The following is a 15939-nucleotide window of genomic DNA, read 5'->3' on the forward strand; positions in this document are numbered from 1 at the left end:
TGAGTAAGATAAACTAAATTAGGCCACCTTTTTACACTTTTGCATGGCTAAAGGAATTCTTAAGCAATAGAACTCTTTTCTGCACTGAAGGTTCTTTAACTTGTAAAACTTATTACCAAACTAGAGGCGTGCCTCAGGGATCGCTGCTATCTCCATTGCTATTTAATATGTTAATGAGGGATATTCCTGTTCATCCAAATATAAAGGTGTACGTGTATGCGGATGATATTGCCTTTTTCTCTTCTGCACGAGATGTTCATTCTTTATACCAGCTATTGCAAGCCTACTTTAATGCCCTTAAAGTTTAGCTGGGTAACGTAAAATTAATTCTTAACGTGAAGGAATCATCAATGCTCGTTTTCCCCCCGGCACACCCTCTTTATATCTCCCTTGCGTATTGCGGTTCACAAATCCCACAGGTTGAATCCTTAAATTACTTGGGTGTATTATACCACCCCAATTAGACTGGCGGCCTCATATCAAATGTAATTGTCTGAATGGTGAGTGAGCCCTTGGTCACCTGATTCAAATTATCATAAGAAATTCGGTATGCGTACAGATACTCATTTGTTTCTCTATAAAACTTATTATTGACCAATTCTGGAGTTTGGCTGTGTTCTTTTCTCGGGCAGTCCTAAATACAAACTACGATCTTTGTTGCTACTGGAGAGGCGCGCTTTACGACTATGTTTGGGGTTGTAAAATTCAGTTTCAAATGCAGTCCTCTATTTAGAGGCCCGGGTACGTGACTTGAACTCTCGATTAGAGCTCCTCACTGTGCGAACCTTTTTACGAGCACTGGAGCCTCTGTCTGGAGTGGATTTTGCCGTTTTTATTACACACCGAGCTGTTTCTAGATTATCATTGGTCGCAATATAAGCAACCAGAATTTGTATTTATTCAGTCCTTGCTGTCTAAAATTGCAGTTTTGCTTATGTCAGTAAGACGTGTTGGCAATGTTCAAGCTAGTTCGGCACTGTGCTTTGACCAGTCGTTGCCATCTAATGCAAAACACTTGACTACCACTGTAATAAATGGCCACCTTGAAGATTATCTATTACAGTATCCCCGACACTAGCTATTTTCACAGATGCCTCACAACGGAATGACGGAATCGCTGATTACACACCAATATTTACTGCTGAATTGCTTGCATGGGTTTGGCCCTTCAAAAAGTTCCCGATAACGTTACTCACGTAATCCTACTCTCTAACTACCTGCCAGTCTTAGCAGCATTAGAAAGCCCGAAAATATGTCGTTTGAAACAAACCCTGATTTTTTCCTTCCGATACAATTACAGGAAGTACGTTTTCAGCGGGTTCCGGCACACTGTGGCATCGCTTATAATAAAATAGCGGATTATTTAGCAAGTTCAGCTCGCAATAGGCCTGTTGCCGACGTTGAACCCAATATTATCTTGCTAAATATATGCCGTTTTGAACGTTTTCAAACGCTAAACTCCTTGAGCCATGAGCCACTCCTTGAGACTACGGATTTTCGCCATTTAAATTTCCATTGGGATGTCTGATGTTGTACCTCGAGGCAATGTGAGGTCTCCATGACGCTCATGCGTTGTATAATTCCTTCCCTCAATCTATATATGTCGCTCTGGATTCACGCCGTCGAATCGTTGTGCGTCATTTGATGACGTGGAAACAATTGAACATTACATCCTCTCCTGCCGCAGGTATGCTACTCCGAGAAGAAATTATATAGAAATACCTCTCGCTCGCCAAGGATTGCCATTTACAGTTCCTGTCCTCCTCTCCTTTGGTGCAACCGTCGAAGGGTATGCCCTAGAACCAGTGTGTGACTTACTTCATAATTATTACGTTGCTACTGAGATTTGTGTGTTAGCGCTGATCTGTCTTAATTGTACTCTTTTTTCTTTTTAATATTATATTTAATATTTTACAATTTTAATCCTTTTTTTATTGTTTTCTAATAATATCGCCTCAAAATTTCAAATTGACTTAGCAACACTAACTCCTAATTCTTAGGTTATCTATCATACAGTGAAATCGACATTATCAATTATAATATGTCACCTACAACGAATTCTGGCCAATCCTCCCCTGTGGGTATGTGCCATTATAACGAGGGAGAAGAAGAAGAAAATACGAAGTACGTGTACATGTGTACAAATGGAAGGATAAAGAAGTTGAGAAAGAATTATGAGGCGACCTTCAAGTTGTGATTGCTGAAAAAGACAAGAACGCGATGAAGACGACGACGACGACAAAGATGGGGTGTACTAACCCGAAGTAAGAATTCTGTGAGGGCAAAACAGCAAAAACAAAAGCGCACGAGATGTCGCGACTAGACGATGCAACAAGAGAAGCGGAGAGTCCGCATAGTCAGGGGCGGCTTGGCTGGGAGAAGGCAACGCCTGCTGTCGTTCCGGTGGTACCATGCTCTACACCACAGTAAAATAGGCCTCCTCCCGTGCCTGAACCTGTCCCAGTGTTCTAGTGACCAACACAGTTACCACCTGCCACATGCATCGCCCAGGTGGTCCGCCTGAACGCTGCAGTGAACTCACAATGGAGGCCGTCCAACGCCACCAGCGGGGTAAGCCTTTCGATTGTTAAAGACCGCCTTGTAGCCAATTATTGATGCACTGTCGCGTGTACAATTAGACTGTGTTTTGGTATTAGGCCTTATTAAGATCCCTTTGAGTACCAGCTCGCGTCTGACCTATTCTTTAGACTCGAGCATTCTCTTGAGAACCGTGACAATACTTCAATATGAGAAAGAAGCAAATGAGAATTAACCAAATAGCAGCAACCATGTCTTAAGGTGTTTTGATATCTATTAACTGCAGATTGTGGCGATATGAAACAAAAGTGACAGTGACTTCAGAAAAACTACTTACAGGGTCCAAAGAATAATTGCGGTCTTGATTTAACATACACAGCAGGATTCATTCTATTTGTTATGACATATAGCTACAATGTTACAAAACTCGATAAATGGGCGACCCCAAAAATACTTTTCTCTATTTTTACTCTTATCTCGACTATTTATTATATTTTTCAAGGCTGAGTGTCATCTCTGGCAAGAGAGGAACACCCGTGGAAGTAAAGTGGAGAGGATATTTTTATTTGCATAACGTACCCGACACAGCTTAAATCATTGAGCTATTGCAATGCCGTGGGTTTCAGTTGCATGCGACATGGCCCGAAGCTTCGTGTATTATTTATTTCCACAAAAGGCCTCCTCAAAGCATGTTCCATTGCAGCACCAGCCTAACTGGTTAGGCCTAGGTGGACGGGGAAGCTGCAGAGAGGGAGATAATGAGGTTATTACAAAATGTTTGAGCAGATCGAAGTCATTGTGAACTGATGTAATGCACAACGATTTCTCATTTGTTACACAATCACTGTTTTTGATCCATTGGACATAGGCTGTCATCCCAGACACGTAACCTAAAGCTGACAACTGAGATTTATTGGGATCCATTCACGCAAACTAACATGAATAAATTAGAGAAAGTTCAAAAGAGGGCGGCACGATACATATATAATAATTACCGGCGTACATCAGTAACACACCTTTTAATTCAAGCTGGCCTTCCGACAATAACTGAGCGAAATCGTTGTGCACGACTTAAATTTCTGTACCAATTAATTAAAGGACACTACAGATCAGAACTCACCGATTTGCTTGTTTTTCGCCCGGATACGCAACCCGACAACGACACCAGCTAACTTTAACTCCTTTTCGCGTTTGAAATAACTGCTTTAAATACTCATTCCTTCCACGAACTATTTCCGATTGGAATAACCTCACTAACAATGAAGTGCTGCAGCCATCACTGACGTTGTTCTCGCAACGTATAACCTAGTTTCTTTTTATTGCCTTTGTTATTTCACTACTGTGTTGTATATGTTTGGTTTTATAATTAATTGTTCAGAAGAGCTTCAACTTGCACTGTAATTATTGTTTATTTTTTGCCTGTTTTGTTAAACTACATAGTTTGTATTCCCACCCTGCTAAAATCCCAACACTGGGATTGCAGTATCAACAAATAAATAAATAAATAATCAATTATTTGATATGTGTGCCAAGGAAGATCAACGAATACTACAATTTAGGAAAGCGAGAAATAAAAACTCGTGAGATACAGTATGTGAGGTATTATTATTAAAAGCAATACTTTCTTGACCAGTGACGCCGTAGTTCATTCTTACTTTCTAAGAAGCAGTTCAGAGGGACGAAACATTAATTTGCTGAAAGATCACTGTAGGCGAAGGTTTAGGACTGCAAGAGTCGAGTGTCACACCCAAATTAGATCATGCTACACTCAAACCATAGAGCCTGAAGCTAATGCATTGAGCGAAAAAAAACTCAAAGCTTCAAAATAGATAGTGTCCATTTTACGAAACGAAGATCCAGCGCTGGCCCCTACAGCAGGCTTGTTTGCAGCACTACAATAATTAGCTACAAGGTCAACATGCCCTTAAGGTTGTTCTTTGTGGAGATGTTATCAGCTCATATCCCCAAACCTGTGTAAAAACCGGAGAGTAAATTAGACCACTAAAGCGCAAATTCTGGAAAAAACGTTTGTTAGTCCTCAATGAAAATAATGTACAAATCCAGCGAAGGAAATGCAGCAATGCATTATCGCGAAATAACTGAGGAACATGCGAACTCCAAGCAGCGTCTCTGTGTTCCGCCTATTACTTGGACGCAACGATTTGCGACGGCGCTGTTTATACATCCTCGCTTTTCGGTTACTTGAGATTGTGTTACTTCAGAAATGTCTACATTGTGGTTTCAAGCACGGTCGGGCATTGCTGCTGCAGAAAGAACGCCGCTTGCTGGAAACCAAGCAAGTGTTCTGTGTCCAAGGTTTCAACAGCTTATTCTAGACTACCGGGAATAGTGTCCGTGTCATCGCGATGAAAAGCAAAAGGGACATTCACAGCAGATGCATATTCTTCTGTTCAAAATTTTCATTATTTCGCTTATTAATTTCCCATATACTACGATAGCGTGATTTCGTTGCTCCCCAGGTGACAGCGAAACAACTAAAATTCGTAGAGCGGGAATTGTAACCACGATCTTGTTTCCATTTCTTTCAGTCCAAGTGCCCTCTTTATGAAGACAGTTTGAGAAGTCCTAAACACAGGTTGCGCGTCTCGTGTTGTTGTGGTAATGTGCTCATACTGTGTACCACCTGAGTATGAACTACCAACAAATCGGTAGTTGCCCAACAACACGGCAGCCATTGCCATCAACCGGCTGCAACAGGTGCAGCAGCAAGGCTTGCTGGAGCTGGTAAAATATCATAGTGGATTATTTTCAAAATGAAGGACTGCCTCTAAAATGTTTCTGATATTTCTCAACGAGATCTAAATAAGGTATCTTCAAAAGTGTATTCGGAAAATGCATAGTATCGTTCGCATCTTTGCATAGTTACAGTGTCACCGCTGTCAGTATCAGCAAAAAAAGAAAACAAAGCCTATTTCTTACCGTCTCTTTTTCCTCATCTCACTGCTATTGGAACTTCAAGCAACATCTTCAAATCTTCAACATACCAAATTCTAATTCTGCGATGTCCTCATCCTGAAAGCTTGTTCCCAAATTCTTTCTGGTTATTTAATGAATGAAATACACTACTGCACCATTAACTCGAATATAAATGCTGTTAAACTTTAAAAAAGATATGTTTTATGAGGCGATGGTCCATATCCCTGCTGTACTCCATTGGGCCGTTGTTCTTTAGCGTTGATTGCTAAAATGCTTGCAGCTATCATTACATATAAACAAAGGAGGATACTACTGTCGCAATATGACGTCTATAAAACACTGACTTCTCGGCCGTTCACTCTTTGAATTGAACATGGCGGGTGCAACATGGACTTTCAATTGTATGTTGCCCACAGAGCGTTTTGTACAAAAACAATTTCAAGACAAATTTACACTATTATGAAGCATTAAAGAGCAATTTATTGGAGAATAACATTTAGATAGTAGGGGGCGACCGCCATTTAACTTTCGTAAAATGCTTTCATATGTACTGGAGATAAATAGTCTGCACATTGAGAACTTCCGACTCCATAGCAGATATATTGATCTGTATTGTTTGTAATGACTTGAACTTTTTCTTAACACACTCAGTGCAAGTGGGTACAAAATCACCATCTCCTAACGCAAGATCTGCCGACTTAGGGTCATATATAATGATCGTAGTCGCGGAGAAGTATATTCATGTTTTTAAAGATAATTCTAGTCGCATTCCAGGTGTTCATATCAATGTATTCTTTCAAGCATTAAAGTTAAGCAGTGAAATAAGAACCAGCCCGATATTAGTGTTTTCCTGGGTGTCTTTGAATCAGGCGTCTTCTCAAAATATATAAAGGAAATAAATGTGCTCAGAAAGTTGAAGGATAAGATATAGACAAAGAGGCAGCTGATATCTAAAAAATTAGGGATCACTGTTCGGACCTACTTCCATTTCGTCGGCGGTTAATACGTCAGCACTGCTCCTCGCCCTCATTTTTCTCTAAGTATAAGGCGGTGATATCCTACTGCAACTTTTTTTTGTATGCTTTATCAAACCTTCAAGCTATTTCATAGCATATAATATTGGTTCTTTTCTTGTAGGTCACAACGTTTAAAACGTCCTAAAATTATCATTTTATTCTGCAAAATACAAGTTAAGAATTATATGAGTACACTATAACAGTATAACTCTGCAATCGAGTGTACAGGCCGTTCGAACGAAATTTAGTACAACTGTGGAGTAAATTTCTTCAGAATCCCTGTAGGCCGAAAGTACAAAACTTTATATCCAAAGGTGTTAGAACACCTTTAAGACCTATTTTTTTTTCTAGTAAATATTTACCAGCTTTCTAATTCATTTGTTGAATCAAAGTAAAAAAAAAAAACGTTTTCTTGCTGCCTTTGGCGTTTAAAGAATATTTTAATGCATGTTTCAATTGAAAACATACATTCAGCATGAAAAGGTCAAAATTAGCACACGAAAAGTGAAAATAGTCAGATGCATAAAATAACTGCTCCTATAATTACCAAATGTAATGCACATTATATTACATCGACTACACCACGACGTCTGTACCCTTAGGAGACATACTTACGTGACATGAACTGCTGTAGTTGCTTTTATAATTGCCAAAATACCATCTACCCTTAACTGTACAGTAAAAGTGGCAGTTGTCGAGCACAATTTTCTGAAAAAAAAAAGCGTTACACTTTTTCTTTAGTCAATAAAGATGAAAGCCAAATGTAACATTTGTCTTGATGTTCCATAGCAGAACTCAATGTAAGTGTACATCATTATAGGTATAATTTTTCAGACGGCAGGCAACATTTCGCTGGTCACATTTGAAGGACTAAGGGGGATTCAAGCCTTTTCAAGAAAACAAATTAATCTTAAAGACTAGGTATAAAGTTTTCGCTTCCGTTTTAGCTGAATATTTCAGGTAGCTCCGCCGGACTGGTGCAGTAGTTCCCAAAGGCTACAGTTCTCAAGGATGCAGAATCAAATCCCCGACTCGGCGGCCGCTTTTCGATGGAGGCGAAGGGCAAGGCGCCCGTGTGCTGTGCGATGTCAGTGCACGTTAAAGAACCTCAAGTGTTCGAAATTTCCGGAGTCCTCCACTACGGCGTCTCTGATGGCCTGAGTCGCTTTGGGACGTTAACCACCCAAACCAAACCAACCAATAAGTTTCAACTAATCTTTTTACTGAGTTTCTTCATTGCCAGTTCGATGGCTTTAGTTGGAGCATGGCCAGATTTCAGTTGAGATATTTGCTCTATGCTTTATTTCTGACCATTGTGCGCATATCAATACATCATATCTGCTTAAGCAGAAATCCACCCGATCGACAAATATGGGTCCGCTTAAGCATCAATAAAATATGCATTGTGGACTTTATTTTTGGAATCCTTAAAAAGAATACCGCCGCCTCTTTTGGATCTCATTCTTTGAATGAAAACTTTATAGTGGGTCATTATTTACATACAATTCCTATTATTTAGTAAGGGAGTGAAAAATATTCGTAGCACAAGTTTATGTTATGACTAAGAAATATGCATGCACACCAACAAGTAATAACAGTACCATTCGTGTATAATGAAAAACTAGATTATGCATCATCCGTATGGGATCCTGGTTACGGAAAGCTATTCACAGCCATAGATCGTGTTCAGAATAGCTCCGGTCAGTTCAATTTTTAATAACAGCCGAACAGAAAGTATTGCAGCTATGAAATCAAAACTTCAACTTCAATCATTGCCATTAATTTGGCAAATAGCTAGGTGAGTCCTTTTCCACAAACTATATCATCATCCTATGCTCAGCAAAAACGTCTTTATCCAGCTTCACTACATAACACATAGCGTCGATCGCCATCGTAAAATCGGCCTTCATAGATGAAAATACATGGTTCCTTGTAGTCTTCTGTATCTCAAACTTCGAGTGAATGAAACCAACATTCCCAAATATCGTTTCTGTCTCCGATAAAATAAATTTTTGCACCGCTGTAGCTAATCGTGCTGGCATGACTGCGCTGCTGCTTATACTGTGACTGCGTTGATATCATTGCTATTCAGATCCATACCCTTGTAAACAACCTGATTAAGAATTTTTGTTTTGTTAGCCCACTCCTTGAATGCTCTTACGGGCTCTGAGGATATATCAAATAAAGTAAATTCAGCTAGAATCTCCCCTTTCTTTTGCGGCAGCCATGCTGGTGCTCTGCGACCTATATGCTCAACATCAGCACTTCTATGTTAATAGACCAATCGCGCAACAGTCAAATAAGCTAACGTTATCAGCCAAGGCGCCCCAATGCCACAGCAGCATTACTTATGAATTGCTGCCAGCGTGTTGGACCCACAAGCCAAAAGTAATCCTTAGGCTTGACGAGAAAGTGCTCCACACACTAGCAGGACACAAGACCAAATTATTACGGGGTTCAAAATTGCTACAGTTCCCTTCATATGCTGTTTTTGTAGGTACACCATGAAAGAAGGAGAGTATTAACGGGTCTTTTCTAATTCTCCATAGTTTCTGAAGTCTTGGACAAGTATCAGAACAGCCACTTCTATGCAGTCATTATTGCGTCGTTTTGAAACATGGGTATTTCCCTGTAAAAAAGGAGTGCTTGGAAGGCATCATCGTTGCTGAAAGCAGCCGGGAAAGGAGTACCGATTTAATCCAGTAAACAGTCCTTATTTCACTGCGAACAGTGAAGTGCCTCCTTCGTGAGCGTAACTGTATTTATTGAAATATGCAAGTTCAAAAACTCGCACGCCAGTGGATTTAAATATGATTGAAATACTTTTTTAAATATGTCAGGGGTGAAAAATAAAACTTTTTGTTGATACTTTTGGCAAGCATTGTATTTTCCCTCTGTCTGTGTTACTTTATTCTTTTTGTGTTGTGGTTTTTCGCGCGTAAGCAACTAAGGCTATCATGTGCCAAGAACCAGGTGGTTTGGTTTTACTTTATAAAATGGACTAATCAATTTTTTCAAGTTTATAGCTTGTTGAGGAGCATTGTTTCTTTAAAGAATCCAAAAATGTGAGAAATTTCAACGAGTGCATCGTCTCCTAAAAGCAGGTTAGGATGTTAAGAGATCTGTTTTTTGTAAAACATTGGACAATATTTATTTTCTTAATTTATCTGGTTTAGATATTAACAGGAAAATGTGATTTATTGTTAGATCAACTCTATAACTTTCACATATAGGTTTGTTTTCTTTTCTTAGGATGAAGCCATGTGTTAGGCGCATGTGTCCGAAGCGAAGGCGACATATAATGACTTCAACAAAGCGTTTAAAATGGCTGCATGATGTCCATCCCTGGAGGACTGGTTTGACAAAGCGTAATTTATTGTTTGTTGCATTGTTCCATGAAGCCTGCCATTTTTCTCTCAGTTTTTCCTTAACGGGTTTCAAGATATCTATATGTTGCATGATTACGTGTTTTATTTTAGTGTTAAGGGCTGCTGCAGTACATGTGTCAGCTCTCTCGTTGAAATAGGTTCCAAAATGATTTGGCACCTAGCAAACTTTTATTGACTGCCCCTTTGTTTCTGCAATGTATTGTATTGTATTGCATTGGGGTTTTTGGAGCATAAGCAACTCAGGCTAGCATGCGCCAGGAACAAGGTTCATTTTTAGTTTGTGGATAAGGACTGGTATATATATTGTTACGTACGACATCAAGGAAGAAGCAGCGGGCAGTGGCACAAACAGGGGTGCTCGCGCTAGGCCCGGAAACATTCATTAAACTTCATCAACCATCGCTATAGGTCTTGTTCTGTCCTCTTTATTCATCGGCTTACCGCATAGTAATATTTGGTTGGAGGTGCGGGGTACTTCTTCATCATCGCCTAATCTTGCTCCGGAGCTTCGGCGCCCATAAACTTCTTGCGCTTGCGGCTGAAGGTTAGGAGGCATCGCATGGCTGTTCCCCAGCCTGTCGGACCCAGCAAGATCTTGCTGTTCCTCCGCCCCGAACCCCCGGCTCGACCGCAAGACACGACGAAGGAGTGGCTGACCTGAGACGCCACACATGACCACAAGACAGAAGAAGAGACCCGAACGACAATTTGTGACCCCACTGACCAGATGTGCCGACCCAAGACTCCACTACCCAAGACACCGCTACACTTCAAGACATCCTCCCCGGCCTATGCCATGCGGTGCGTGCGTTGGCCTCCGCCATCGAGTCGTGGCAACGTGTGGCCCGAGAGTCTCCTGGGCCAAGGTTCATCGGGAATCATCGTGCCGGCAAGCCGTTCTCTTCTTCCTCCTTCCTCTCCTTCAAGCACCCAGGCACACCCATCATCATGCCATGCAATCATCAACATCTTACACTTCCTCGTCCACGATCGGGACGATCGCTGGGTGGCCCCGGGTCATGTTACGGACGACATCAAGGAAGAAGAAGCAGGCAGTGGCGCGGACAGGAGCGCTCGCGCTAGGCCCGGTACCATTCATTAAACGTCATCAACCATCGCCATCGGTCTTGGTCTGTCGTCTTTCTTCATCGGCTAGACGCATCGTAACAGTATATTTTTTCTTAAAGTTTGTTTAGAGCTTTAATCCTTTAGGAAATGAAGGACATTGTTAACTTCGACCAGTACATCTTTTTCTGACATCAGGCTGGGATGTGTTACTCTAATAAAGAGAGATTTGCAAGTTTCTTTGAACTTTTTTTGTTTAAAACTTTCTTACTTAGGTAGCAGCCAGTCTTTTGGAGAATTCAATTGGACCCTTTTGTCTTTAACTCAGCCTGCATCCCCCTTTTTTGTATTTGCTACATTTAATAGTGTTCTGCACCTAATTGAATTGCGCGTTTAGAAACTATAAATCCCTAGTGACGATATGCACCAAGAACTTAATGCGAGAATATTCTTCAGGAGATGCACGAAATGGAGCTACATGTACAAATACTGAAATGCATGATTGTATACATGCCCAATACTTACTGCCGTGTTTTCTTTATCTGCACAACGATGCAGGTAGGGGTGGTGGACGCAAATCTCCTTTTTTGGCTCTGTAAGTAGGAAGAAAACGGTTGTACTTTAAAGGGCCTTAAAGTTTAAATGTTCGTTTAGTTGATAGCCCGACTAGAGGTCAATAGGTAGTTTCTAAAGAACTCGTGCTTCACCGGTGATGCCTAATTTGATACTGATTATGCGATATTCTTGAATTCACCACTATACAATACTAATGATTGGAACACTAGGACAGCTCGTTCATATGTTCAGGACCGAAAAAGGTGACAACAATATATCATGTCTAATCTGACATCAGTACTATGGCCACACATGCTCAGATTCCTCAAGTTCGCGCCAAATGATTTCAAATATAAACGCACGCTTCATTATATACTGTGAGGAGTATTTGGATCCTGAATACCGAAATCTCGCTCTGTATTAGTGTTGTAGCTGCGCTTTCAAAAAATGATGCCATCACAGCGTTTTACAAGCGTAAAAATATACCCACTGTCCAATAATACGGCTTCAAAAGTTATGCCGCAGACAAAAAAATGGCACAATATCAAAGTGCTTCTTATCCGCCTATAAATGACCGTTCCGCGAAATTTCAAGCACGTGCCCCTTTGTCTGAAATCAGCAGCCTCTAACATACCTTCCGCCACTGTTCGAATAGGCGTTTTTTGTCGTATGCGATCCTTGGCAAACAAATCTGAGCAATAAAACTGCACAAATGACAAAAGAAGGGAGCAAGATTCGTTCTTATTCGTACTGGAGAACTGATAGCCGCACCGAGATCAAAAATGAATTACGCTGGGAGAGAGAGAGAGAGCACACTTTATGTAATGCAAAAAAAAGCATAGTAATATAGATCTCCCGTGGTTGGGTCCTCATTCCAGGACTCCCGCGGCCTTTGCTGCCCGGCTGGGCCGTTCAATCATCCAAAGCTGGTCTTTCGATTCTGAACTGAACAGCGCAGCCTCCCACTGCTCCGGCGTGGCGTTGTGAATTATAGTCACTGAATCTATTTTCAGGCAGGCCCATTTATTATGTTATATTGTCCGTTTTTGTCCACACTCTAGACCTGTGTCCCAGTATGCGGTATGATGTATCTTGCTTGACGTTGGGAAACCTTCCAATGAACGAAGGAAGTTGAGGGATAACCTCTGGTATCAAAGGTATGCATAGTATACGGCTCGGCAAGGCCGTCCTACTTGAAACTCCTCGATCCCGTTCATAATCTTAGTCTTCGCCTAGCATGCGGAGCGTATAGAACATCCCCTGTAGCCAGTCTATGTGTAGACTGAAATGAGCCTCGATTAGAGAATCGCAGAACTGCACAAATGTGCACATATGTCTAAAAAATCCGTTCTCTCCAGAATCATCGCTGCTGCCCCATTGTTACGAAATGCCCGTCTAAAACACTTCTCCCCAACAGACCAAACTCTTCCAGGCCGGTGATTTTGCGGTTTGAAGATAAATGCAAAGAGCTAAACTTGCTTGATGATTTACCTGGCATTGCACCAAGAAATGACCCTCTACCCCCCTAGTGCAACCTCCCTGCAGTATGTGACTTTTCACTTACACATTTGCAGAAAAATAAAACACCCCAGGAGTACATATTACAAGAATTTCTTGCAGTCCATGAAAAATATGCTGCCTACACCGAATATAATACAGACGGCTCAAAAACAGAAATACAAGTAGGAAGTGCAGTAGTTCAAGCACAAATAAAACAATAGTACAACTGCCGGAGTGCGCTTCGGTTATCACTGCCGAATGCTACGCCGTATGTGTCGCTGTAGAGGAGATAGCCAAGAAGAAAATAAAAAAACAGTGTAATCTACACCGATTCCTTGAGCCTGCTTAAAACCATACAACACAAAAACCCTAAACAATTTTTAATATAGGAACCATATTACATAACATTGGTAAAATCACAGCTGCAAAACATAACATAAACTTCTGCTGGCTCCCTATCCATGTTAGAATTGAGGGCAATGACAGAGTGGATGAATGTGCTGCACCAGCCCGGTTCGGTCAAATTACAGAAGTGAGCATGCCACATAGGGATTGTTTAAAACTGTTATACAGTGAAATAAGAGGTAAATGGCAAGCTACATGGAATGAACAAGTCGGCAACAAATTACATTTCGTAAAGCCCTTTTTATCTGAATGGAAATCCTGTGGAAATTAGGAACGTTTTAGAGAAGCAACTTTATGTCGCTTCGGACACACTCACCTCCCCCATACTTTTTTTACTAACAAAGCAAGACAAACCACTCTGTGAAAGGTGCGGTGATGAACTCACAGTTAACCACATTTTAATTGCCTGTTCAGAACAAGAAGATCAAAGACAAAATATTTTATAATATTTTATAAAGAACATCCCATTACAGCCCATGCTGATTTAAGTTGAACAAGCACTTCTTGATTCTGCGCAGATTTTTAGGTTCCTTAAAGATGCCAACATTTTGAAGAAACTATAATCAAGATATACCATTTTAACATCTATCATCAGTTTTAACCTTGTGTTTGGTGTAGCATGGCCTTGGTCACTTTTGCGCCGTAATACCCAGTTATAACTAATTAACATCTCTAGCCCCACATATCGCAAGTTTTCGAATACCGTGTCAAAATTAACATGTATGTCAATTCCTCTTTGTTTCTTACAGCAGCGAAGGGGATTAGATTTAACGCCAACAGGTAAGAATTGGAAATGTGGATTTTACCTTATGTATTCCCCTTGCGGCAGCACCCCCACTGAGCGTTTATTGAACGAATAAAGAAAAGTTCTCTTGTTTTCCAGCAGCTGAGCAAGATTCTATTTATTACGCGTGGTTATGTTGGCGATGGCCGTTCATTTTGTGATTCCCTAGGCTAACTTCATTGTTACACTATCGCAGTAGCTCTTTATGCCTTAAAATAAATGTTAACCAATCTTCTTGTTTTGTTGAATGAATTCAGGTAGTAACAATGTATGAGCAACCTCTCCAGCTATGCAAGTGCGAAATTAGCGAGTTGGATTAATTCATGCTGCGCATAATTCGGGACAACTCGCAGTTCGCAAAGGCAATATGATGGAGCAATATATATGTGTTCGCATAATAGTCATTAGCAGATATACAATATTCGACATCTACAATATTTAAGTACAAGTATCGTCTACGAGCACAGCGAGCTTCTCCCTGTTACATTTAGAAGAATATGCGCGAGTTAATCACGTCGTTTCGCAAAAGCTACCTGTATCTCGGCTGCTTGATAAAGTGGAGACCAGATGAGGGAGGGAAACAGGTATATTATCCCTAAGCACTGAAGCGCGACGACCATCAGGGTGTGCAATATTAGAAGGCCTTGCGCGAGTTGAACTCTGCGGCAAAACAACGACCCATAATGTGAGACCATCAGCTAATTTGTTAACACGAGAACGTAGGTATTATTCATGCTTGACGCTCTCGGCGTGCCTCCAGTTTCCAACATGCCTCCTGGTTTTGTGCATGTCGGCTGAATCAACGCGCATAAACACTACAGCACCTTTTTATTCATCTACCACACGTTAGCAACATTTTGCCTGTACTGCGGTCAAAAATACACCCCTTATATAATGCGCAATTCAATCTCCCGTTTCTGGTTTGTACGATTACACACCGTCCTTGTTTGATCCCCTAACTGTATCCATTAGACTGTTATTATAGCGCTCAATAGCTGACGAAAGCAACACACGGCCTGGGGTAATGTAACGAACAAAAATGTGAAGTCCGTCAGACTCCGGAAGTACTACTCAAATTAGTATGACGTCCAGTACCTCGAAGAAAACAGTGTGCCATATTCATCTGATGTAACTTTGCCATGTTCACAACCATGTAACTGCCATGTTCACAAAAGTGCATAGTTAACATGGAAACAGAGAGAATTGGGACCCAACCTTTTATAGAAATTCAGGAACAGATTACAATTGCAATCACGCTTTCTGAAACATATCTCATTATTGTGATCGGTTACTGCCCCAAGAAAGCAACTGAAGATTACAGAACAGTAACAAATTACAACACGACTTACATGACTTTTGCATTGAATTGTATTGAAACAACAAATACTGGCTGTAGATATAATAAAATATTACGACTTTCTTAATATACTAAAAGTTAATTTTCAACTATTGCTTATATACCAATGTTGTTGACGCTGATTTCACTACGACTACGTTGCCCGTGAGGACATCAGCCGGTATATTGAACATAGATTTTTGTATTTCTACAAAAAATAATGATCTTTACATTTTTGGAGCTGTATATAGGCCAACAAAAGTCCTATTAAATCGAGAGAGATTTACACTGCATTATGAAAACGAATGATAGACTGATGTACACTGGCGAATTTAATTCACCAAACATAAAATGGACTTGGGTTCATATTATAGTACACAATTAAAGAAATTATGCTTTGTATTTTTATGACGT

The 15939-nt window shown here is 40.6% G+C and overlaps 1 protein-coding gene across 1 annotated transcript in view; it reads right to left on the minus strand.

Annotated features, from left to right (window-relative positions):
* Positions 1–3080: 3080 nt before the first annotated feature.
* Positions 3081–15939, minus strand: part of LOC146174908 (uncharacterized) — a 66912-nt gene continuing 54053 nt past the window's right edge. Inside the window, exons 5-7 of the mRNA XM_084583271.1 lie at positions 11471–11538; positions 7107–7199; positions 3081–3279 (exon numbers count right to left, since the gene is read on the minus strand). Of these exons, the coding sequence (XP_084439397.1) occupies positions 3196–3279; positions 7107–7199; positions 11471–11538 (245 nt within the window). The 3' untranslated portion in view covers positions 3081–3195. The remainder of the gene's footprint in view (positions 3280–7106; positions 7200–11470; positions 11539–15939) is intronic.

Source organism: Amblyomma maculatum, chromosome 11 (assembly GCF_055883805.1).
Source record: "Amblyomma maculatum isolate TAMU_Amacu chromosome 11, ASM5588380v1, whole genome shotgun sequence".
NCBI lineage: Eukaryota > Metazoa > Arthropoda > Arachnida > Ixodida > Ixodidae > Amblyomma > Amblyomma maculatum.